This window comes from Oryctolagus cuniculus, chromosome 5 (genome assembly GCF_051225735.1).
Source record: "Oryctolagus cuniculus isolate XC-2025 breed Fujian yellow rabbit chromosome 5, ASM5122573v1, whole genome shotgun sequence".
In the NCBI taxonomy this organism is placed as follows: Eukaryota; Metazoa; Chordata; class Mammalia; order Lagomorpha; family Leporidae; genus Oryctolagus; species Oryctolagus cuniculus.
The window spans coordinates 169,909,868-169,934,276 of NC_142871.1; the positions used below are offsets into that span (position 1 = coordinate 169,909,868).

Genomic DNA, 24,409 nt, shown 5'->3' on the forward strand with positions numbered 1-24,409 from the left:
GTTAAATTAATAAATTTAGTTTCTGCCTACAAAGTTAACTTTTTATGAAGGGGAAATTGTTTTTGACTGACCTCCTTATACTGTTAAGTCAGTCTACTAGCTGTGTAAAAACTACTATTTCCATCCTGACACTGCACAAAATGACAGAGTCGGAGCTTCATTTCACAGGGACATGAGCTGTAAAAGGAAACAGTTTTCATGCTGACAGGAACATGATGTCCCAGAAAACGACCTGACTAACTTCTCTGTTGCCCAGTTTGGGACTAACTCTGGCTTTTCTTGTCTCCGTTTTCTTTCCACAGTGCAGCTTTAAAGAGGCTCCCAAGACTGTTCTTTTTGAAAGTTGAAGTTCAGACATGGAACAAGGGAATTCTGGAGAAAGATAACTGATATCAAGGAAACCAAGCCCTGGTGAGACAGGAGGTAACGGTGAGCATTCATGCGGGCAAATATTCTACAACGCGGGCCAGATATTCCGAGGTGATCACGGAGAACAATTGTAAAGTTGCCATTAGCAGCTTTTTAAAAGTTCTCTTCCATTAACTCCTGTTTTAACTCCGTAGGGATGTTCTTTCTGCTCTGCTTGGTATCCTACACAGTGCAAATGTTTTGTTTTGCTGCCCGGTTGAATGCCTGCTTTTCAAAATGGGAGTCCGATTATCTGGGGATTCTGGCAATGTAGTTTCCTTGAAAGCAGAGACTCCTGCTCTGTGGCCTTGAAGGTGGTAGCCACAGTCACAAGCAATTGGAACAGACGTCAGCAGTAAGTCATCAGCAGCCCATCTGATGTAACTCAGACGTGCAGATAAGGACAAACTAGCTTTTGTTTTTTGTTTTGTTTTTTGGTTATCACCAAACACTTGACTCCTAAAATACAAAATGACAGCACAACTATCGCATCTAAAGATATACGTTCATGAGTGGATTAATAGTTAAGGTTTCTGTGTGTTTGGAAGATGGACAAATGCACACACAGGAGGGGTGAAGCAGGCAGAGCTGGAGAATTCAGGCCTCTGAAATCTCCCATTTCCTGCCTCATCGCTTTCCTGCCCCTCCACTGCCACTCTGCTCCGGTCTTCCTGCCCAGTTGAGAACTATCTTCCCCTTCCTTGAGCCCAGACAACAGAGCATGAGAGCATGTTATTATAGCAGGATGCACCAACATACTCTCACGGCACATTCGCAGGTGATGAAGCAGTTTCTCACTTTTGTAAGTGTGAGCACCGAAGCTCAGAGTGAGGGCATCCACTGATTAAAGGAAGCTGATGGGATGTTCTCCTTCTTCTGGGATCCTCGGCAGAGAGAGCTTCTTAGAGACACCATCTTTACTGAGTACTAAGGAGAGGGACCAGACTGAACGAGGCACCAAGCCAAGGCCATGTGCAGGGGAGGCTACATTCCACTACACATTCTCACAGTATTAGCAGGATCAATCTTAAATTCAAGAAAATCACTAGAAAAAACTGATGACAGTTAACTGACATAGTCAATAGGTATGTGTTTATTAACTTACTGACGTCTGGTGTTTAAGGAAACCAAGCTGAGCCATTGATCATGAATTGGGGAAACGATAGCGCCCCCCAGGAGTTCGTTCTGTTGGGTTTCTCAGATCGGCCGTGGCTGGAGTTCCCGCTCTTTGTGGTCTTCCTGGTCTCCTACATCTTGACCATCTTTGGCAACGTGGCCATCATTCTGGTCTCCCGCCTGGACTCCAAACTCCACACCCCCATGTACTTCTTCCTCACCAACCTGTCACTCCTGGACCTCTGCTACACCACAAGCACAGTCCCGCAGATGCTGGTAAACATATGCAGCACCAGGAAGGTCATTAGTTACGGCGGCTGCGTGGCCCAGCTCTTCATTTTCCTGGCCTTGGGCTCCACGGAATGCCTGCTGCTGGGCGTGATGTCCTTCGACAGGTTTGTGGCCATTTGTCGGCCTCTCCATTACTCAGTCATCATGCACCAGAGGCTCTGCCTGCAGCTGGCAGCTGCATCCTGGGTTAGTGGCTTCAGCAACTCCGTGTTGCAGTCCACCTGGACCCTTCAGATGCCCCTGTGCGGCCACAAGGAAGTGGACCACTTCTTTTGTGAAGTCCCCGCGCTGCTCAAGCTGTCCTGTGTTGACACGACAGCAAACGAGGCGGAGCTGTTCTTCATCAGTGTGCTCTTCCTTTTGATACCTGTGACGCTCATCCTTATATCGTACGCTTTTATCGTCCAAGCGGTGTTGAGAATGAAGTCGGCTGAAGGTCAGCGAAAGGCATTTGGGACCTGTGGCTCCCACCTCATTGTGGTGACACTGTTTTACGGGACAGCCATCTACATGTATCTGCAGCCACCATCCCCGGCCTCCAAGGACCGGGGCAAGATGGTTTCTCTTTTCTATGGAATCATCACACCCATGCTGAACCCCCTCATCTACACTCTTAGGAACAAGGAGGTAAAGGGGGCTTTTAAGAGGTTGATTGCAAGGGTCTTATTACAAAAATGAAACACGCAAGTGGTAGACCATGTTAAAGACTTGATCCTTGTGTAGCTTAATAAGTTAATTTCCTCTAAATTATTTTATTCTGAGTGCCATTAGAAAGATTACTGTGAACTTCTTCAAATAAAGTGTCACTCACAGAGAACCATGTTTGTTTCCAGTGCTTAAGCGTATTCATTGCACAAGTCTTTCATGGTCCCCCAAACAGTGTCACCTTAAAATTCAGACTCTTAGCTTAGGAATTCTTTTCATAGACACAAAACATCTGTATACATATACACATGTGTTCACACACACACAGATGCCACAATTTTTTTACACAATTGTATATTCAATAGAAGTCTGTAAAAACAGCCCATGATCCTCTTCTCTTGATTATAGGTGTAAGGTTCACACTATTCTGTGTAGCATAGTGCTAAACTGTATACAGCGTTTCTCTTCTGCAGCTCCACTCAGATCTCCCATTCTCTTCTTTCTGTACTTTCCACTTCTAAGTCGGAGTCTTATTCTAGTCCTTCTACCAAATAAAATTCTAGTTATATTTTAGACCTGAACCAAATAATCTTTTGACCTTTTTAATGATCCCCCAACTACATATATTATTCTCTATCCTTTTAATCTGTAAAGCACTTACAATTTATTTTTTTTCCATTGAGTTTTTTTTTAACTTTTATTTAATGAATATAAATTTCCAAAGTACGGCTTATGGATTATAATGGCTTCTCCCCCATAACGTCCCTCCCACCCGCAACCCTCCCCTTTCCCACTCCCTCTCCCCTTCCATTCACATCAAGATTCATTTTCGATTCTCTTTATCTACAGAAGATCAGTTTAGCATACATTAAGTAAAGATTTCAACAGTTTGCTCCCACACAGAAACATAAAGTGAAAAATAATAGATGATTTTTTAAATGATGATGAAATCAGATCAGACCTATTGTCATGTTTAATCCCAGTGAGAGTCAAGTTGGGAATTGATAATTTCTTTTTTTTTTTTTTTACAGAAGTTCAGTTTAGTATACATTAAGTAAAGATTTCAACAGTTTGCACCCCCATAGAAACACAAAGTGAAATATACTGTTTGAGTACTCGTTATAGCATTAAGCCTCAATGTACAGCACATTAAGGACAGAGATCCTACATGAGGAGTAAGTGCACAGTGACTCCTGTTGTTGACTTTACAAATCGACACTCCTGTTTATGGCATCAGTAGTCTCCCTATGCTCCAGTCATGAGTTTCCAAGGCTATGGAAGCCCTCTGAGTTCTCTGACTCTTATCTTGTTTAGACAAGGTCATAGTCAAAGTGGAGGTTCTCTCCTCCCTTCAGAGAAAGGTACCTCCTTCTTTGAAGACCTGTTCTTTCCACTGGGATCTCACTCACAGAGATCCCTCATTTAGGTTTTTTTGTTTTTGTTTTTGTTTTTTTTCCGGAGTGTCTTGGCTTTCCATGCCTGAAATACTCTCATGGGCTTTTCAGCCGGATCTGAATGCCTTTAGGGCTGATTCTGAGGCCAGAGAAGCACTTACAATTTAAATAATTAAAAAGAACACCACATAATGATGCCCATTACTTGGAGAAGGCATTTTTTCTTGTGCAAGAAGAGAAGTCTATTAACTCCATATTGGTCCCCTTGACGTAACACAGGTCATAACTTACGCTTCTTCCTGATGGCACTTAGAACTCGAAGTGCTGAAGCTGTTCTCACCCTGTGAATGATTACTTGGTTGGTTTTGTGGTTTGCTGCACTGCGGTCAAATGCTTCTTCACTTCCCTTCTTTTTTCCCATGTTTTTTCTATCAAACATGCTGGCATCCTATGGCTTGCATCCTGAATGTTCCATTTCTGGTCAAGCTCCCTGCTAATGTCCTGGGAAAAGCAGCAAATGATGACCCAAGTGTGTGTTTGGGCCCCTGTCACCCACATGAGAGACCTGGATGAAGCTCCTGGCTCTGGCTTGGCCCAGCCCTGGCTGTTGTGATCATCTGGGAATGAACCAACGAATGGAAGATCTCTCTCTTTCTCTCTGTATCTCTGTCTCTTCCTCTCTCTCTCTACAGCTCTTTCAAATAAATTAAATAACTCTTTAAAAATGAGTTTGTATGCTTTTCTCTTATTAATGTGTCTTTCGTCATAGGAATGTGGATGGTGACACTTAGGATGAGTGAAGACAAATGCTACGCCTCCCTGCCCCTGCGAGCTCTCTCTCTCTCTCCCCCTACCTATCGTATGAGTTTATACTGATAACTGACTTTAATCCAATACCACATGATCCATTCCAGTCTTTCCCTTGCTTATTTATGAATTATTTCCCTAACAGTGAGAAAGCCAGCTTCCAGCCTATACTTTATTTATTTGTCTTAGAGTTTTTAGAAACATGTATGTATTTATTTGAGGAGCAGAGTGACAGGGAGAGAGCTGTTGGTGGCAACAGCTGGGTCTGAGCCGGGCGAACAGAGCCAGGTGTCAGGAACTCCATCCTGGTCCATCACGTGGGTGCCAGGGGCCTTTGGCCACCTTCTGCTGCCTTCTCTGGTGCATTAACAGGAGCCTGGACTGGGAGCAGAGCAATGGGGGCACAGCTACGGCTGAACCCACTGTGCCACAAGGTCAGCCCCTACTTGTTTGTTTACCCCAAGTATTCAAGCACTGTAGCTTCAGACTTGAAGACTCACTTGCCCTAGCGAGGCACTCCCACCAAATAGAGGACAGTGTTCACGTAGTTATTTCAGATTTGGCCTTAAGGCATCCGGTCAAGTGCTTTTCAGAGTCACTTAGATTACCTCCTGTGTTCCGCATCAGTTGCAGTGAGGCTATGACATATATTTGTAATACAGGGGTTTCACTTGTCATAGTTGGCATTCCATCCAAGATGAACTGACACCCTGGTTATCTCTGAAAAAACTTGCTTATAGTTAATTTGACTTTTTGTGGTATCGAATCCCCTAATTGGCTTTCACAAAATGCATAGAGCTGGATGTCCATTCTTATTTCTGTGCCTTTGCGGAATGCAGTCCGACAGCACGTGGCCTTTGCTGTCTCCCGTCTTTCACTCACTGAAGTGCATTTTAGATTTGTCCGTGTTGCCCTGCGGATCAGCAGCAGTCTCCAGTCATCACCGAGTGGTTTTCCAGGCTATTGGGCCAGGCACAGCTCCCACTGCCCTGTGGGAGCACATCTTGGCTGCTTCTGGCTGTGTGTCTAAGACTAACACTGCTGTGAGTGTTGATGTACATGTTTCTGTGCTTGCGACGGTTGGATCACAGTTTGGTTTATATTTAACTTTATAAAAACTGCCAAGCTGTCTTGCAAATGACTTGCTTCGCACCCTCACCAGTAGGAGATGAGAGTTCTCGTAGCTCTACATTATGGTCAGCATTTGGTGATGTCCGTGTTTTGGGCTTTGCTATTCTGATAGGTTTGTAGTGACATCCCACTGTTATTTAATTTGCATTCCCCTAATAAATGATACAAAGCATCTCTTAATACGCAGTTTGCTTTCCGTATGTACTTGGTGACGTGTCTGTTTCAGATATTTCGGACTGTACAGGTGAACTTTAAGAGATCTTCATAGTGACAGTGTTGCACTTCACCCTAGCCCTGCCATGTGGAAAACAACTGGAAGGTAAAGAAACACCCTGTCCCTTGTGCCCCAGGAAACAGTCTATTGGGAACTGTCACCGCGCTACAGTGGGAAATAGACGTCCGGGTGGACTTCGCTCCTGCTTCCCGCCACACAGCTCCCGTGGTCCTGGGAACTCTGCAGTGACGAGGGCCTCATGAGCTCGCTGTGGCGATCACTGGCCGTTGGGGTCACCAGAAAGAGCCAGGCACAGTAGGATGGTTGGGACTTCCAGCCCCACCCGCCGATCTGGGGACGCAGTCATTTAATCAGAGGTGCTAGGTACTGAAACCGCCATTGCAAGCCAAGGTGATGGGGCGCGCAAAACTCCCAGGCGGCCCCTGCCAGCTCCAGGAGACAGAACCTCCTGAGCTTGGGATCCTTCCAGCCCCTGACCTGTGCGCTTCTGTATCCGTATAGTCACTGCATGGCTTACAACCTCTAGAAGAATCCAGAACACAGCTAGAGTGTGTTTTAACTCTGATCTGGTCAGCAAACCACCAGGGGGCCTGCGAGCTGTGACCGGGCCAGCCCCGTAAAGCAGAGCCCGGGGTGCTGTGGACGGATGCCGGGTCCAGGTGGTCAACATCGCAGCGGAAGTAACCCAGGACTCTCAGTGTGGACGGAGTGAATTCGCCCACGCAGGCAAGAACCCCACTTGGCCGGGGTCAGAAGCACCAGGAGTACACGGCTTCACTCCCTTCCTCGCGTGGGTTACGATAACTCTCATTACTTTCCGGAGAAGCCCTGGAACCCAGGGCTGCACGGTGTGACTTTCCGGGCACAGCCGCGCCTCGGGCACCGGGAAGCGCGGAGCCCTGTGCACAGGCGGGCCGGAGGAGGACCGTTTTACAAAGGAGGCCTGGGCTGGCTGCAGCGCACCGCACTTTCTCTAGAAATGTGAAATTCCCAGGATCAGCGGGGCCTTGCAGGGAGGTTGGCAAGGCAAAGCCTGCGAGTTAACCTGACTGTTCCTTATCCCGGGAGGTCCCGGGGTGACATCGCGTCATCTGAAGGGGAGGGGGTGGCTCCTCCAAAGTGGCCTTGTGAGGACGCCAGGCACGGGCCCTCCCAGCTGCCACGCGGCTCTGTCCGCAGCAGGGCCACGGAATGGGGCCCGCGAGAAGGCCACAGCCAAGGCCACCCTGTCCTGTAACACAAGAGGTCAACGAGAGAAAAGCAGTAAATGCCTTCTGGCACTGAGGCTTGGGAACGAAGTCCAGAGGTCCAGGTGGAGGGAGCGTGGACAGCCCTCCAGGGCCGGGCCGCAGTGGCGGCAGGCTAGGCCTGCGGTCAGCCGCCCCTGGGCAGCTCGCTGGGTCCCGGCGTGGGCGCGGAGGGCTGCGCCGCCTCCCCGCACGGTCGCGGCCTGCGGTCAGCCGCCCCGGGGCAGCTCGCTCCGTCCCGGCGTGGGCGCGGAGGGCTGCGCCGCCTCCCCGCGGGGTCGCGGCCTGCGGTCAGCCGCCCCCGGGCAGCTCGCTCCGTCCCGGCCTGGGCGCGGAGGGCTGCGCTGCCTCCCCGCGGGGTCGCGGCCTGCGGTCAGCCGCCCCCGGGCAGCTCGCTCCGTCCCGGCGTGGGCGCGGAGGGCTGCGCCGCCTCCCCGCACGGTCGCGGCCTGCGGTCAGCCGCCCCCGGGCAGCTCGCTCCGTCCCGGCGTGGGCGCGGAGGGCTGCGCCGCCTCCCCGCGGGGTCGCGGCCTGCGGTCAGCCGCCCCCGGGCAGCTCGCTCCGTCCCGGCCTGGGCGCGGAGGGCTGCGCTGCCTCCCCGCGGGGTCGCGGCCTGCGGTCAGCCGCCCCCGGGCAGCTCGCTCCGTCCCGGCGTGGGCGCGGAGGGCTGCGCCGCCTCCCCGCACGGTCGCGGCCTGTGGTCAGCCGCCCCTGGGCAGCTCGCTCCGTCCCGGCGTGGGCGCAGAGGGCTGCGCCGCCTCCCCGCACGGTCGCGGCCTGCAGTCCGCGGCCCCTGGGCAGCTCGCTCCGTCCCGGCGTGGGCGCGGAGGGCTGCGCCGCCTCCCCTCGGGGTCGCGGCCTGCGGTCAGCCGCCCCTGGGCAGCTCGCTCCGTCCCGGCGTGGGCGCGGAGGGCTGCGCCGCCTCCCCCCGGGGTCGGGGCCTGCGGTCAGCCGCCCTTGGGCAGCTCGCTCGGTCCCGGCGAAGTTCCTCCCGCGCAGCCATCTTCCTCAAGGCGGCACCGCGGGCCTGCGGGGTTGCAGGGGAGCTTTTCCCCGGACTAAAGAGCGGACGTTGTGAGGCCCTCGTCAGAGCGGAGAGCTAGCTCAGCGTTCTGGAAAGAAAAAAAAAAAAAAAAAAAAAAAAAGCTTGGTAAAATTAAAAGAGAAAGCCTTTAAACCGTTAGCAAGGAGGCCATTTCTCGCCAGGCATTGGTGGTTCAGTGGTAGAATTCTCGCCTGCCACGCGGGAGGCCCGGGTTCGATTCCCGGCCAATGCAGCAGTAGTAATTTTTTGACTTTCCTAAACATCTCATATAAATTGTTCTACCGCAGAGGTCTTGAATGTCCCCAACTAGTGTGCGTGTTTTTTTGCTCATTCAAACTTTCTGACTCCGCACAGCTGCGATCGCCTCCTCCAGGAGCCCGGGGCAGGCAGACCGGCGGCTTCCCCGAAGAAGCTCGCGCTGTCGGATGCTTGAGGTCCACGTTTGCGAAGCTCATTTTCCTGTCTGAGGCAGGAAGAGAACTAATAGTCGTAAGGAAAAAACATTTTAAAAGGAAAAAAAAAAGCCGTAAGAGAAAATGCTTTTAAAAGGCTAACTTCAAAGGCTCTCTCTTGTGAATAGCAGAGTGGCGCAGCGGAAGCGTGCTGGGCCCATAACCCAGAGGTCGATGGATCGAAACCATCCTCTGCTAGCCTCTTTTTTCCCCTCCCTTCTAACTCGGGTCAGAAGCAAGAGGCACAAAAGTGAAATACTCCGCGTCCAAGAACCATAAACCGATTAGCTCTGGGGCGAGCACGGGTGCTGAGGGTTCCAAGGAGCCGGAGGCGGTGCGCTCGTGTCTGTTGCCAAGATCTGGCTAAGGAGACCGGGGGTGATCAGCAACGCCCAGCCATCTCTTCCCCACGTTTTCCTCCTTGACATTCACCTCTGTGTAGCAGAGCTCATTTTACTTGTTCATTTAGTGTTTCCTCCCCGATGGGAAGCAAAATCACAAGGAGAGCGACTTTTGTTTCGGCCCGTGGTTGCCATTTTCCCCAGAACGTGGCCTGGCACGTGTTAGGTACTGGTGATCTGGCAAATGCCGCTAAAAAATCGCCAATTTATAATTCACGGCCGCCAATGCTTGACATTCTTCACCATGTTTCACCCTGTGGGAAGCTACAGAGGGGTGCGAGAATGGTCTAGTATTTCACACCGTGACATACCGACTACAGATCATTTACATAAAAAAGACATGAAATGTAAGTGCCCTTCGATTCCAGCTCCATCCTGCGATCCACTCTCGGGCGTGAATCTGAAGTTAGAGGTCGATGAGAAGACAGTTTCCGTCTGACACGAATGTTAAAAGCAGAGTCTCAGTGAGAATTTTCCAATCCCACACATCAGCAGCTCGTGTGATTTCTCTGTGAAAAATATTAAAAAAAGAAAGGAAGGGGAAAAAAGCCCCAATATGAACATTCTATTTTGTCCTGGGTCCTATTTAAGACGCCGATTCTTATTCAGCTCTTGGCTATTGTGACCGAGGTCAGAACACCCTTTCACAGTGGACAATCCAGGCAGCCTCAGAATTTCCTACGAGGGGTGAATTCTCTCTGAAGATTTTCGAACTGGTGAGCATAAACACAACAAGGGAACAGTCGTGCAGCCATTTTGCAAAGCATCCCAGACCATGGGCCCTGCAAGCACCGTCTCTGTCCACCTGCTTTTCCAAGCTCCAAGCAAGCCGTGCCATCTGCGGGTTTGTTGCAGGTCCACGTGGAGCAAGCCTGTTTTTTTTTTTTAACTTTTATTTAATGAATATAAATTTCCAAAGTACAGCTTATGGATTACAATGGCTTCCCCCCCATAACGTCCCTCCCACCTGCAACCCTCCCCTCTCCCACTCCCTCTCCCCTTCCAATCACATCAAGATTCATTTTCGATTCTCTTTATCTACAGAAGATCAGTTTAGCATACATTAAGTAAAGATTTCAACAGTTGAGCAGGCCTGTTTTTAACACCATTTCCACAGGACGGAGACGCTGATCACTGTTCACGGAGGAGGAGGAGGCCAGGAGCAGACAAGCCAGTGGACCACAGGGAACCAGTGACGGTGGCTGCCAGGCGGCTGAGGGTCAGAACTCGTGCCTCCTGAGTCCTCGAAGCATTCATGCAGCTGCCCACTCCACAGCCTGGGATGAGATTTCCAAGTCGCAGAGTCCCTGCAGGCCCGACTCTCCTGGTATGGGGCGTCACTCTGCCGGCAGGAAACCTGGTGAGGTCTGGAGGAACAAAATGGACTGAGACTCTTCCCCTGCCCCCACCCTCCTGTCCACACTCAGCCCCTGGAATTGTCAAAGTCAACACAAATACAGAGAGGAATCTCCAATAAAGGGACTTGGTGGGGAGGGATAAAGACCAGGATTGCGGTCTGGAAACAGCTGGGGCCGCTTCCAGCATGTCCAGAGAACAAAGGGAGGATGAGGGCTTCCCTGGGCCACGAAACCCTCACGCGTGGTTTGCAAGGAAGGCCCACTGGTCCTCTGGTGCGAGTGGGAGTGAAGCTGTCCAAGGCCGATACCACTCTTGTTGCTCATCTTCTGGATGCTGCCCCAGGCCGTTTCAGTGTTCGGCTTTCATAGCCAGGTGCTAATTAGTGGTGTTCTACCTGCTCCTGAACACACAGGCCCTTCTCAGTGCTGTGGAGAGAAATCCCTTCCCTCACAGGCAGCAGAGGGGTGGACCCTTCCCTGGGCGCCAGGGAAAGGCCCAGGCCCCGGCCTCTGACAGCCAGACCTTGGACATTGTCACCAGGACTCAGGGAAGTAGCATTCAGATTCAAAATGTTCACAAACGACTGCTTTGCTCTTAAAAAACATGTTTCCTTATTCAGGAGATGCAAACTGACATTCCCTCAAGAATTCGGGCATGGTGCTATTTCTTTCTTTAAGTCTGACAAACACAGCCAGTTCTTCCTGCTTCTCACAGGAGTGGAGGTCAATGAAATCCCTAATCACAGACAGAGAGCTGACGTAGACAGGATCTGAGCCTGTGTCCCCTGTAAGTGGAACATTGGGAATGGGGGCTGGAGGCAGGGGAGACTGTTCTGGAAACAGGAGCACTGGCAGAGAGGCCACAGCACAGAAAAAGGGGCTGGGCTTCAGCCTGATTCCAGGCCCCTCCACCTTCCTTCCTTCCTGCTTTTGTTCATTGTAAGACAGGCGAGAAAGCAACACTCCCTAGAGAGCAACGAGGACATTTCAGAGTCAGGATCAAAGGAGAGTAGAGATAGAATGTGTCACAATAACAAAGCCAAGGGAGGTGCGTACGCTAATCACTAGCTATGACAACCATTTGATCACTCCCTATTGTTTGTTCACATGTATGAAAACATCACACCGTGTCCCCTTAATGTATGTAACTGATTTATTAATTGAAATATTAAGGGGCCAGTGATGTGTTCAGAGGGTCAAGCCCCCTGTGTCCATGGCATCCCACATGATTCAAGTCCCAGCTGCTCCACTTCCCATCCAGCTCCCTGCCGCTGTGCCTGGGAGAGCCGAAGATGGCCCAAGCTCTGGGGTCAGAGAGTTCCAGGTTCATGGCTCCCGCCTGGCCTAGCCCCAGCTGTTGTGGCCATTTGGGGACTGAACCAGCGAATGCAAGATTTCTTTTTCTTTCTGTCTTTCCCTTTCTATGTATCTCTGCCTTTCAAATAAATACATCTTTTAAAAATATTGGTTAAAATATAAGACAGATGTAACACAACAAGCAAAGAACATATTAAAAAAAAAAGCAAAGATCCATATAACTCTTCAATCCACACTAAACAACTCCAAACATTTTTTACCGCCGTCACCTCGTTGCTGTGAGTGAAGAATTTAGTTTTTCTTTCAACCACTTTATCCCGTGCCCCTGCCCAGAGAGGCCAAGAGGGGAGGGGGTTTTCAGCTGAGGATCTAGAAAGCTGGGAAGGCCGGGGTGTCTGACCTTGGCCTGGCAGGGTCAATAGACCAGACAGCTTTCATGGGCTGAGGTTTTGTTTGTGGCCAGAGATCCTGAGCGAGATGACTGGATGATGGCAGCAGACGTTGGTTTTGTTTAGTCTGTAGCGTGTTATATATATACACATATAATTATAAGTTGCCAGTATTGAAAAACTAGATTAGATGAAGATGCATGTCCTCTTGGAAAGCTGAAAGGCTCCCTGTCTGTGCCCACACAGCTACAAAGGCAACTTGTGAGCGGCGTGGGCGGGCCTTGTGCTCCTCTGTTCTCTGTGGCTCCCCCAGGCCCCCACGTCCCACACGCCAGCTGCTCTGGTGCCACGCTCGGTCTCACGGCAGAATTAAAAGAACAGTGGGACACGTCTTGGTCAGTATCTCTTCCAGAACTAGAGAAAGGGAACAGTGTCGGAAGGCTGCGTGCTTCAGGGAGAACAGCCAAGGGCACTTTTTGTGCACATGAGGCCTGGTCTCTCACACCCAGCCACTTTTGCTTTCATCGGCTGAGACCTCAGGGGCAATCAGCTTTTCACCTCTGGTTTAGGAAATTTCAACGGTCACTTTAGCCATTTCAGCAAAGAGAATTTGGAAGAGCAGGCTGGGACTGAAGCATGGAAAACAGTCCTAAGCGCTGTTAAGAACTGAATGGGGGGAAGGGTCGGCGTTGTGGTGTACTGGGTATGGTACCCGTTTGAGCACTGGCTGCTCCACTCTGATCCAGTTGCCTGCTAATGGTCTGGAAAAGCAAACCCTTGGGCCCCTGCACCTACATGGGAGACGTGGATGCAGTCCCTGGCCCAGCCCTAGCTGTTGTGGCCACTTGGGGATGGAAGATGGTTTTCTCCCTCTCTCTCTGTGACTCAGTCTTTCAAATAAATAAATCTCAGCGTTAAGTCTTAATCTCCGACGTGAATGGTAACGGAGACAGGGCTCTGGTGGCCTCACAGAGGAAGAGAGGGCAGCGTTGGAGGGCACAAGGCAGGCCGTGGGTGGGCATAAACAAGGGGAGAGAGACTCAGCCCTGCTGAGGCTTTGATAGCCAGAGGGCGAGAAAGTAAGTCTGTAGTTTAGGCCTCTGTGCTGTGTGAATCCTATCAAGCGGAGCCCGGTTGCAGCGGGATGCGTGGAAGAGAAAGTCTCTCTCCAAAGAAGGTACGCGAGTGGAACTTTGGAAGAGAACTCACAGGTGCTTAAAGGAAAAGGGCAAAAGGAAGACTGCGAAGTGACAGATGACCAGGCTGACAGCGGCCTGTTCGTGGTGGGCGAACTGCGCCTTAAACCGCGTGATTATCGTCCTCCCGGGTCAGACAGGGGGCGGGCAGCAACCCCGCAAAAGCCGCCTGGAGATGGTCGGTGCTTCTGAGGACCGGAACCAGAAAGCGTAATCCTGTTGTCTGGTCCTAGGGTACAGAACGTTCAGTTTGTATTGAGCAACTCAGACCACACCCAACACGACCGTCCCTCCGTCTACCCCGCCCCCCGCCGGCCTGGCACGCGCGCGTTCCTGCGGATGCGGGGACAGCGGGGTCAGCGTCGCTCCGCGGAGCCTCCCGCCCCAGTGCCAGGCGGGAGGGAGCCGTCCGCGGGCCGCGCTCCTGCGCCCTGGCCACGAGAGGGCAGCGCGTCCGGCTCCGGAGCGGCCAGGGGCGCCCGCGTCGGGCAGGGCACTACGGGGACCCGCCCGCAGGGCCCGGGGCCGGCTCGGCAGTGCCAAAGCCCCTTCCCCGGCCTCGAGCCCCCTGCCCTGCCCCGACCCTCGGGCGCGGCTGCCTCACCCCGCGCGCGGGGCTCTCCGGCTTCCGTCACAGGAACCTGAGGGCGGCTCCCACCGTCCACACTGGGAGCGCGGGATCAGACCTGAGAGCCGCGCCCGCCTCAGAGTCCGGCTCCCACCGTCCACACTGGGTGCGCGGGATCAGATCTGAGAGCCGCGCCCGCCTCAGAGCACGGACCTCCCACCGTCCACACTGAGCGCGGGACCACCGGACCGAGCGCCGCGCCCGCCTCAGAACCCCGACCTCCCACCGTCCACACTGAGCGCCGCGCCCGCATCAGAGCCCCAGCTCCCTGTACAGGAGGGCGCCCACTCTGAGAGCGCGGGGATCCGAGTCGGCGGCTCTTATCCTAAAGCTTCATGTCCGCGTCGCGCCGACCCCTTCACGGCACAGTGCAAGGACTAAAGCCCAAGCCCTCCACAGAGAGGCGTCCTCCGCGCAGTACCGGGGCTGACGGAAAAGCCGCCATTCCACTTCCGCGCCACCGCAGGCACTGGCCAATCACGGCGGGGGGCGGGTGCTCGGACGGCGCCGCCGCCCAATCAGGGTCCTCAACGGCCTCGGGGGAAGCGGAGACGGGCAGATGCCTCTGCCGCTGCAAGACCTCGCCCCTCACTCCCACCACACGACGTAACACAACAGCACAGCTGCTTCTCCTGAGAACGTGGTGGCTCTGAAAAGAGCCTTTGGGTTTCTGAAAGCAAGAGACTGTTCACTTGGAGCTGGTGTACTTGGTGACAGCCTTGGTGCCCTCGGACACGGCGTGCTTGGCCAGCTCGCCAGGCAGCAGCAGGCGCACGGCCGTCTGGATCTCGCGCGACGTGATGGTGGAGCGCTTGTTGTAGTGCGCCAGGCGCGAGGCCTCGCCGGCGATGCGCTCGAAGATGTCGTTGACGAACGAGTTCATGATGCCCATGGCCTTGGACGAGATGCCGGTGTCGGGGTGCACCTGCTTGAGCACCTTGTACACGTAGACCGAGTAGCTCTCCTTGCGGCTGCGCTTGCGCTTCTTGCCGTCCTTCTTCTGCGCCTTGGTCACCGCCTTCTTGGAGCCCTTCTTCGGGGCCGGCGCAGACTTCGCGGGCTCGGGCATGCTGCAAACCTCCAAGTCTTCTAGCGCGAAGAAACCAAGTGTGGGCCAGCGCACGCACCTCGACTATTTGTTTGGTGCGGATGCAAATGAGGGGTTGCAGCGATTCGGGTTTTCATTGGCTAGTTTAGTGTCTTCCTCTCTGATAGGCTAGTTTTGACCCTGCACTCTGATTGGTTCCTTTTGCATCTCCCGCCTCCGGGACGATGGCCTTTGAACTCGTTACGTTTTAAGGAAATTGGAAGCGGGCCTGGCTTTACTGCTGCTTTCTGATTGGCTGCAGTTTGCATCCGGCCACTGGCATAGGCTGCGTCAGGAAACCACAGCAGGGTATAAGTAGCTGGTAGCGGGTCCGCTGTTTCACGTTGCTGAGACTTGATTTGGCAGCTGATCATGTCTGGACGCGGCAAGCAGGGCGGCAAGGCGCGCGCCAAGGCCAAGACGCGCTCGTCGCGGGCCGGGCTGCAGTTCCCAGTGGGCCGCGTGCACCGGCTGCTGCGCAAGGGCAACTACGCCGAGCGCGTGGGCGCCGGCGCGCCCGTGTACCTGGCGGCCGTGCTCGAGTACCTGACGGCCGAGATCCTGGAGCTGGCGGGCAACGCGGCGCGCGACAACAAGAAGACGCGCATCATCCCGCGCCACCTGCAGCTGGCCATCCGCAACGACGAGGAGCTCAACAAGCTGCTGGGCAAGGTCACCATCGCGCAGGGCGGCGTGCTGCCCAACATCCAGGCCGTGCTGCTGCCCAAGAAGACCGAGAGCCACCACAAGGCCAAGGGCAAGTGAGCGCGCGCCGCCCGGCCTTGCCCGGCCCGCGCCCGCACCAAAGGCTCTTTTCAGAGCCACCACGGCGTCCACGAAAGGACTGAGCACTCGGTCACAACGCTGTATGAATGAATATTTAATTAAGCACGGAGAAACAGCAATGTTGGGTTTTGCAGACACGGAGAACCGGCTCTTGTGTCCGCTGGTCACTCCCTACACCTACAAGGTGACCCGTTGTGTATGTAGGCTTCTCTGAACTGTGGTGCAGGGGGTCCAAGCATTCCAAGCAGCTTTCCCTGCCAGCTTTCCCTGCTTCCCCAGGGGCGGAGTGGGGCAGAAGAACGCGGGACTTCGCCCCATCCCCGGCTCTGGTGAAGTCAGGCCGGCGTGCTGGGCTCTGCTGACCCGGGGAGTTCCGAGTGCGCACAGATACGCTGCCCTGGGCCGGGAGGACGAGGCGACACGCGCAGGTCTCCCTCGGTCTGCCGGTGCCGGGCTTCCGCGAGCACTGGGACGGCTGTGGGTGCTGGCGCCACGCGAGCCCGTCGGCGCAAGTCCACCTGCACCGTCCGGTGGGGTCCGATGGACTCCGACTCTGCCTTTACTGTCCCTTGACTCAGGGCCTGCGGGACTCTACGCACCCTCCCCGGGCGGGCAGCTCTCCCGGCGGGGCCGACGTGCCGGGCTAACGTTACCGCGGCTGCAGGGAGCCCCAGCGGCAGAGGCGTCTGCCCGCCTCCGCTCCCCGGGGCCGCTGACGGCCCTGATTGGGCGGCGGCGCCGTCCGAGAGCCCGCCCCCCGCCGTGATTGGCCAGCGCCTGCCGCGGCGCGGAAGTGAAATGGCGGCTCTCCGTCGGCGGCGGAGCTGATCTCGGGGGGCTGGGTCTCTAGTCCTCGCGGAAGTGAAATGGCGGCTCTCCGTCGGCGGCGGAGCCGGTCTCGGGGGGCTGGGTCTCTAGTCTTCTCACCGAGCCCTGGAAGGGGTCGTGGCGGCGCGGACAGGAAGCTTCAGGATAAGAGCCGGGCGAGTCGGGTCCCGCGCTCTCAGAGTGGGCGCCTGACGGGGCAGGGAACCGAAGCTGAGGCGACCGCGGCTCTCAGGCCGGGGTCCCGCGCTCCCGGAGGGGACGGTGGGAGGTCGGGGCTGAGGCGCGCGCGGCTCCCGGGCCGGGGTGGGAGCCGTTCCTCAGGGACCCCGAGGGAAGCCGGGGAGGCTACGATAGCGCCGCTCCGCGTTCGCATCCAGCCGAGGCGGTCAAGAGTCGAACAAAAACGCGTTTCCTGAAGAACGGTTCGCGCTCCATTCAAAAATCCTCTCCGTGGGCGGAACACGACCGCGATTGGTCCAAAGCAGCGAACGAAATGTGACGTCAGGAGCCGTGACCCGGATCCGAAGGGCGGGAATAGCCAAACGCACACTGGAGTTCCCTCCAATCGGGTTCCGCCCGCCACAGCTCTGCCCAATCAGGGCCGGATGAGCAGTATAAGTGCTGGCCGCCGGCGCGGGCTCTCGGTTGCTCGCTCTCGCAGCGCGTAGGATTCTCAGGCATGGCCCGCACGAAGCAGACAGCGCGCAAGTCGACGGGCGGCAAGGCGCCGCGCAAGCAGCTGGCCACCAAGGCGGCCCGCAAGAGCGCGCCGGCCACGGGCGGCGTCAAGAAGCCGCACCGCTACCGGCCCGGCACGGTGGCGCTGCGCGAGATCCGGCGCTACCAGAAGTCCACCGAGCTGCTCATCCGCAAGCTGCCCTTCCAGCGCCTGGTGCGCGAGATCGCGCAGGACTTCAAGACGGACCTGCGCTTCCAGAGCTCGGCCGTCATGGCGCTGCAGGAGGCCTGCGAGGCCTACCTCGTCGGCCTCTTCGAGGACACCAACCTCTGCGCCATCCACGCCAAGCGCGTCACCATCATGCCCAAAGACATCCAGCTGGCGCGCCGCATCCGCGGGGAGCGGGCCTGAGCCTGGCGCCCCCCCCCCCCGCCCACACCCCAAAGGCTCTTTTCAGAGCCACACACGTGCGCTGGGGAACTGTAACTGCTGTGCCTTTGGTCGGTGAGGTTGTTCACATAAATGTAGGTTCTAGTCAGGCGTCCATACAACCCAACACGTGGGTTGTTAGCCAGGGAGACCGCCTCTACTAGGCTGCTGTGTTCTGACGTCACTGACAGCTTTGCTACTTACCAGGTCCATTGTCCCCCACCTGTGTGCTCCTAGAGTTCCTTGTCACCCCATACATGGTTCCTTTCTCCTAAGGTGCACCTTCAAAGACAGGCATTTGTTGGCCTGGATATTCCCCACAAATGTAGACAGCTCTTCTATATGCTAGACAAATCAAAGAATGGGCAGCGGGAAATGTTTTACTAAGTGTAAGTAAAGACTAACCTAGGTGCACTTGTGGGCAAGTACACTGCCGGAATGTATTGAGAATTCTACATGTGTTAACCATTGTGTGCAATCTGTGTGACTGTCTGGCCACCCTCAGCTTGTGAGATGTAAATGGAGAAGATGTATTTTATATTGAATCTCTTTAATTTGGTTGCATATTTGGAAGGTAGAGACACCAAAGATTACCCACGGCCAGCAACAGCCAGGTCTGGGCAGGCCAAAGCCAGGAGCCCAGAACTTAGTCCAGGCTCCTATGTGGGTGGGAGAGACCCAAGTACTTAGCCATCAGCACTGTCTCCAAGGGGCGTCCATGAGCAGGAAGCTGCATCAGAGGCAAAGTGGGGGCCCAGGCATCCTGAGTGGGGGCTCTAGGTCTATGCCAAAGGCCCACTCCTACATTCAGCTCTAGAAAGCAGTCCATTCCCATCTGCTTCACTGGCCTCTCTGCCACTCAGTTTCCACTGATTCCTTGCTGAGTCATTGTTGCTGCATGAGCTTGCTGCTGGAACTGCTACAAATGTCTCGTGCTCATTGCCTCCCTGCATTCATGGAGAAGGACCAGCGTGATTTACACAATATGGATCGTAGAATTCCCAAATTGCACCATATTGAAGCAATGGTCTAAAGCTTTCTATTGGAATCACCACCTTAAACAAAAATAAAGTACTAAGCACCCCCTCTCTGCTGTTTCCCTTCCTCTGAAAAGGGAGACCCACAATTCTGGAGGGAAACAAAGCCCCCAGGACCACTTGGTGGTGGCAGGGCCTGCTGACCCAAATGCCAGACAGACTGGCATCGCTGAGTGTGTAAGCACTGCATCCATTTCTTTGGGCTGAGAACCCAACAATTATTAGATCAGGAATGTCCATAGATATCCCTAGGCCTGCACTCTGCCCTGGAGATGTAGCCAATACACTCTTGCCATTAATTTCTGGCTGTGGTCACATGACACAGTGTTTATTCAGGAGCCCTGGGGAATTACGTTTATGTGCATGTGCATATAAATCATTCCCTATCTGGTAGCTTAGCTAAGCTCTTTCTCCACTTTGTTCTCATCTCCCATACAGGCATCAGTAGCAGTGGCACACAATGAGTACCCAGTGGCAATACATCATTTTGGCTCCTCTGATGGCAGGTAGATCCACTTATTGCAAGGATCATGGGAAAAGTACAGTAGTTTCCTGATGAACGTTCATGGTATGTATTTTCTTTCCTGGAGATTCAGAAGAATTTCAGAAGGTAGAGTTAAGTCTGGGGTAGCAATTAGTACACAAAAAAATCCTTGCAACTAACAGTGACCTACAAATCCCTTCTGGCTCCTGCTTGTCTCCATCCTTTGCCTTTTGCCAACACTGAGCCTCTCGTCATTTTTTGCACTCATCACACGCTATGAGCTGTAAGTGACCTGCACTGCCTGGTTCTCAGCTTCCTTTACGTTCAATTCAGATGCTCCCTTCCAGACTCGACTCCTTGCTACTCCCAGTCCGTGTGTTCTCTTTAGTTATTCTTGCTATGGTGCTGGATTGCTTTGTCTTCTTCCCCAGTAGACTGCACTTCTTCAGGACAAGCAGTGTTCTGTTAGCGCTCTAATGCGTGGCACTTAGGAACAAATCCATTAGAAATTAATGCAAGAGGAAAAAGAAACAGTCTGTAGCTGAATTTCCAGACATAGAACTGTTATGCGGTATAAATGGTATTATCGGGGCCTAGATTGAAAACGTATAGAAATTCGGACGTGGGGACCTTTGACCTCACCCTTCTCAAAGTGGCTTCCCAGCAGGGATCACTCTCCAACGGCGGGCGCCTACTCATTAGCGCCGCCGGCAGCAGCTTAAAGGCACTCAGGGCCATGAGCGTCAGCAAGTGCGAGCCGCCTGGCCTGGCCACCTACTCACCCGGCAATGCCTCACTCAGCAATGCTTAGGAAACGGGATTGGAAGAGGAGAAAACCCAGGTACCACGAGATTCCAAGTATCACACAGAACGAACAGAAGAACATCAGGTGTTGTGAAGGACCCAGTAAAACACACGTGCGACTCGGGGGTCACTAGGTAACAGGCACGCACATCGGAAAACACTTGCTTTCTAAGGCGAACGGCCTCCATACAGCACAGCCGTCGTCCTTTTCTGGACAACAGGGTCTCGGAAACCGCTCAGCGAGGGCTCAGGACACGCTGGTGTCAGCTAGTGCATTGTGCGGGAGCCACACTCCGAGTAAGCACGAGACCAGGACTCCCGCACCCGTGAACCCGCCACTCCGGGCAGACTCGGCCTGGCCCCGCAGCTGCCGCACGGGCCGGACCCAGGACTCGGCGCCGCAGATCGGCGTCGGACTTTCGGCAGTGCCGCCTTTTCCCGACTCCGGAAGTGGCTCTGAAAAGAGCCGTTGTCCTCGCGCCTCACTTGGCCTTGTGGTGGCTCTCGGTCTTCTTGGGCAGCAGCACGGCCTGGATGTTGGGCAGCACGCCGCCCTGCGCGATGGTGACCTTGCCCAGCAGCTTGTTGAGCTCCTCGTCGTTGCGGATGGCCAGCTGCAGGTGGCGCGGGATGATGCGCGTCTTCTTGTTGTCGCGCGCCGCGTTGCCCGCCAGCTCCAGGATCTCGGCCGTCAGGTACTCGAGCACGGCCGCCAGGTACACGGGCGCGCCGGCGCCCACGCGCTCGGCGTAGTTGCCCTTGCGCAGCAGCCGGTGCACGCGGCCCACGGGGAACTGCAGCCCGGCCCGCGACGAGCGCGTCTTGGCCTTGGCGCGCGCCTTGCCGCCCTGCTTGCCGCGTCCAGACATGGGTGCACACAACGCCGGTTTGGAACTACAGAAAACATCGGGAAAACAGATACTTTATAGTCTCCTCTCAGCACAGAAGCGACGCGCTGCGATTGGCTCCGCGGGTACTTTCCTTTAGGCCAATGGAACACGGTTATGTAGGATATATGGTTTCATTGGACGAAACAGGCATCTGACGTCATCATAACATGTAGACCAATCACAACTCATCTGGTCTGCCTCTAATTTGCATAACCGCCTATACATAAGGGGAACAAAGCGAGCTTGCCGCTGCTGTCTGCAGTGGTTTTGGCGAGGGTCTTTGATGTGTGAGTAGGGATGCGTGAGTTGGTGACCACAGCCCCCGCTCCTAAAAAGGGTTCCAAGAAGGCGGTGACCAAGGCGCAGAAGAAGGGCGCAGCCGCAAGGAGAGGTGCTCAAGCAGGTGGGCCCTGACACCGGCATCTCGTCCAAGACTCACTTGGAGCTGGTGTACTTGGTGACAGCCTTGGGAGCGCGCGCCTTTGCCCGCACCTAACCCTGAAGGCACTTCTCATGAGCCTTCCACGTTGTCAGCTGGCGCCAGTTCACTTGTGGAAATGCCTGTCTTTACCTGGTTTTATGTGCACTGTGTGGTTTTCCAGTTTTCTTTCGGAGTCTCCGAGACTTATCCATGAATTAGAGCCCGGCTCCTGAATGGCCCGCAGAGCACGGCCTTCCTCCTGGACCTGTCAGTCTGGCTGTGTTAATGGCCGTGTTATTGAGCACCTGTAGAAGTGTAGGTGACGAATAAAAGCACACGTGTCAGTGTACTCCTGAAGTAGTTTTGAGAGCCTAAATTAAATTGGAGTGGAGGATGGAAGGAGGAGGGGAGAGGAGCTTAATCCGACAGTTTAGGGCTGAGTCGTTATAGAAAAGACCCACACTGCTCCGCGGGCGACTTCGCATTCTCAGATCCAACCAGGAGGCAGCAATCGCCCCTCCACGTGGTAGAGTCTCCCATCCCAGGGCCTTGCCTCCCTGTGCTGTGGCACATCGCAGCCGTAGCCCACGTAGATTCAGTGTAAGCAGTTTAACGTTTTCTCCCCAAGTTTTTGTTATAAAATGTTCTATGTACTTACTTGAAAGGCAGAATAAGAGAGACACCCAGAGATTTTCCATCCGCTGGTTCGCTCCCCAGATGGCTGCTAGCACTGGGCCAGGCCGAAGCCAGGATCCTGGAACTCCATCCAGGTCTCACAAGCAGCTAACAGTGATCCAAGGACTTGGACTACCTTCTGCTGCTTTCCCAGGTGCATTAACAGGGAGCTGGATGGGAAGTTGAAGTGTTAGGTAGGAAGTCAGATATGAGCTTATGTGTCTGTAACAGGCCATATGTCCAGCATATGCATCTGCATCTCAAAGTCATCCCGGTATTCCCATCCTGCCCTGCCCCCTTCTACCTGATAACCTGCCAGGTGGGGGTCCCGCCCCTTCTGCCTGACAAATCTTCCACAGTCTCCCAGATGCAGCCCAGTACCTGCATTTCAAACACCCTGCTCTGATCCCCATTCTCTAGGGGGTCCTGCTCACCCTTCCTCTGAACCCAGGATGGCACCAGCTAGGCTTCCTCCTGTCTGATACCTTCAAGGGAAAACTCAGATAGGAGCTTCTTAATATTTACATCCATAAAATCCTTTGTTTCAGGAGGAGATATGTGAAGACAGAGACCCATCTCCTTAAAAACCCCCGGCCTCAACCGGACTGGGCGCTCAGCCCTCTGCCTCTCTGCTGAGTCGCCCGCCTGCCTGGCCAGGTGTACTTCACTCAGCCATGTAACCTCGCTCCCCCCACCCCAGTCCGAGCGACTGGGCACTCTCAGGTCCTGTCTGGAGAGGTGCCCATCGGTTCTTACAGATGTCCCTTCCCTAATAAACTTTGCTACCTTTCACTTTCCACTACTCTGTCTCACGCCTGAATTCTTTCTTGCATGATGACAAGAGCTCTGCCATTCTCTGGTAACAGAAGCATCCAGGACTTGAACCAGTTCTCATATTGGATGCCAGCATTGCAGGCAGAAGCTTAACCCACTGTACCATAAGCCCCAAGACACTCTGTTAGGAAAAAGTTGCAGAGTGGTGCCTCCTCAACTGGTCTTTCAGGTGGCCTTTGGGGGAGGGAGGGATGAAGGCAATAGGGTATGAGACCAATTGAGATTCAGGGGCTAGAATGCATTCCCTTGTTTATCTATCTTTTGGGCAATGAGCAAGAATGGCAGAGGCTTAAGTCTTTGTTCCATCCTTCTGACTTTTTGAAAACTCAGTGCCCATTTTTTCAAATGCTCTCTGTCATGCCGCTGGTAGTTTAGGAAATTTGTCTCAGGACCAGTCCTTCGTTCTGGGAGCATCTCTGACAGCTCCATGGGACCCTTTCATTGCAGAGGCCTCTTTGTGTGGAATTTTTGTTTTAACTTTGTTCTTAAGGCGAACCTTGAGATGCACTTTTTGCATCCAACCACACTTCCTTGTTTGTTCATATGTATTTAGTCTAAATCAGTGGGTTACACAAACTGCTGGATCAATCCAGCAAGCCAGGGATGGTCATGAAACCACGTAACGTTTGTTGAGGGCTTATGAAGAGATAGGCTGTATTCAAACTCTTACATGAATTCTATAGGATTGCTCTGTTCTGGGATCCAACTAACTGCTTTATCAGATTTCCCACACACCCCCAAGTAAAGAACAGCTTGTCTCCGCATTCTCTTCCTGCAAGTTCCCCTGTGCTACTGAAAACACCATTGCTCTGGGGAATCTGGAGAGAGGAATCTGGGTTGCTGTCCGGGATGGGAACAGAGCAGTGGTGAAAAGAATCTGGTGAGATGAATCTGGGTTGCTGTCCGGGACGGGAACGGAGCAGTGGTGAAAACTGACCGAGCAGCGGAAGCGCGCAGTCTGGGATATTTATCCGTATGTCGTCACCGTGCCATCTCCAAAGAACAAACAGTGGCCGCACGTTGGCTCCTGTGAAAGCAGGGAATGGAATTTCTTCTAGCTTGGTTTTGTTGAACCCTGAACCTTACAGCCGTTGGCAAATATTGTCACAACCAGACTTGCATCCTGTTCTGTTCTATGTGTACTTGCTGGCAGGGAACTGTGAGATGGAATTAGAGGTTGAAGGTGGAGTTAGTCTGGCCTGCTTCTAGTCCCGGGCTCCCTCACTGTTGAAACTGAACGCCTATAATAGAAAAGCAGGACCCAGCCTCTTGTCTGTCCCCCGTAGCCCAAGGTGTCCTTGCCTGTCCTTTATCAAAAAGAATTCACTGACTTGAGAGGGATCCAGCTGGCCCTGCGAGGTTCTAAGCACTGGACTCAAGATGTCATGTGCTTCT

General features: G+C 53.8%; 5 protein-coding genes and 3 non-coding genes across 9 annotated transcripts; 5 read left to right on the forward strand and 3 right to left on the reverse strand.

The window, feature by feature from the left end:
- The first annotated feature begins 307 nt into the window (after positions 1–307).
- On the forward strand, positions 308–3,207 carry LOC103345141 (olfactory receptor 2B2). Its single transcript, XM_017337680.4, has one exon. The coding sequence runs from the start codon at positions 1,555–1,557 to the stop codon at positions 2,491–2,493; it is 939 nt and encodes a 312-aa protein (XP_017193169.3). The 5' UTR covers positions 308–1,554; the 3' UTR covers positions 2,494–3,207.
- A 5,273-nt stretch (positions 3,208–8,480) lies between these two features.
- On the forward strand, positions 8,481–8,551 carry TRNAG-GCC (transfer RNA glycine (anticodon GCC)). Its single transcript has one exon. It is a non-coding gene; the product is annotated as a tRNA-Gly (tRNA).
- Positions 8,552–8,897: 346 nt separating this feature from the next.
- On the forward strand, positions 8,898–8,969 carry TRNAM-CAU (transfer RNA methionine (anticodon CAU)). Its single transcript has one exon. It is a non-coding gene; the product is annotated as a tRNA-Met (tRNA).
- Positions 8,970–11,665: 2,696 nt separating this feature from the next.
- LOC138849850 (uncharacterized) lies at positions 11,666–14,486 on the reverse strand. 2 transcript variants are annotated; one of them, XR_016234405.1, is made up of 2 exons: positions 14,037–14,355; positions 11,666–13,661 (listed from the first exon to the last, which is right to left on the reverse strand). It is a non-coding gene; the product is annotated as an uncharacterized LOC138849850 (transcript). The 2 variants fall into 2 exon arrangements; XR_016234406.1 differs by having other exon boundaries at positions 12,081–13,661; positions 14,349–14,486.
- Positions 14,487–14,721: 235 nt separating this feature from the next.
- LOC149126863 (histone H2B type 1-C/E/F/G/I) lies at positions 14,722–15,190 on the reverse strand. Its single transcript, XM_089333514.1, has one exon. The coding sequence runs from the start codon at positions 15,127–15,129 to the stop codon at positions 14,749–14,751; it is 381 nt and encodes a 126-aa protein (XP_089189640.1). The 5' UTR covers positions 15,130–15,190; the 3' UTR covers positions 14,722–14,748.
- Positions 15,191–15,389: 199 nt separating this feature from the next.
- On the forward strand, positions 15,390–15,974 carry LOC100347535 (histone H2A type 1). The gene has a single exon (XM_002721624.6). The coding sequence runs from the start codon at positions 15,520–15,522 to the stop codon at positions 15,910–15,912; it is 393 nt and encodes a 130-aa protein (XP_002721670.1). The 5' UTR covers positions 15,390–15,519; the 3' UTR covers positions 15,913–15,974.
- A 1,340-nt stretch (positions 15,975–17,314) lies between these two features.
- Positions 17,315–17,887, forward strand: LOC138849849 (histone H3.1). The gene has a single exon (XM_089333513.1). The coding sequence runs from the start codon at positions 17,441–17,443 to the stop codon at positions 17,849–17,851; it is 411 nt and encodes a 136-aa protein (XP_089189639.1). The 5' UTR covers positions 17,315–17,440; the 3' UTR covers positions 17,852–17,887.
- A 2,754-nt stretch (positions 17,888–20,641) lies between these two features.
- On the reverse strand, positions 20,642–21,113 carry LOC100347019 (histone H2A type 1-H). The gene has a single exon (XM_002721622.6). It carries the CDS (start codon positions 21,061–21,063, stop codon positions 20,677–20,679), a length of 387 nt encoding a protein of 128 aa, XP_002721668.1. The 5' UTR covers positions 21,064–21,113; the 3' UTR covers positions 20,642–20,676.
- Between the last annotated feature and the right edge of the window lie 3,296 nt (positions 21,114–24,409).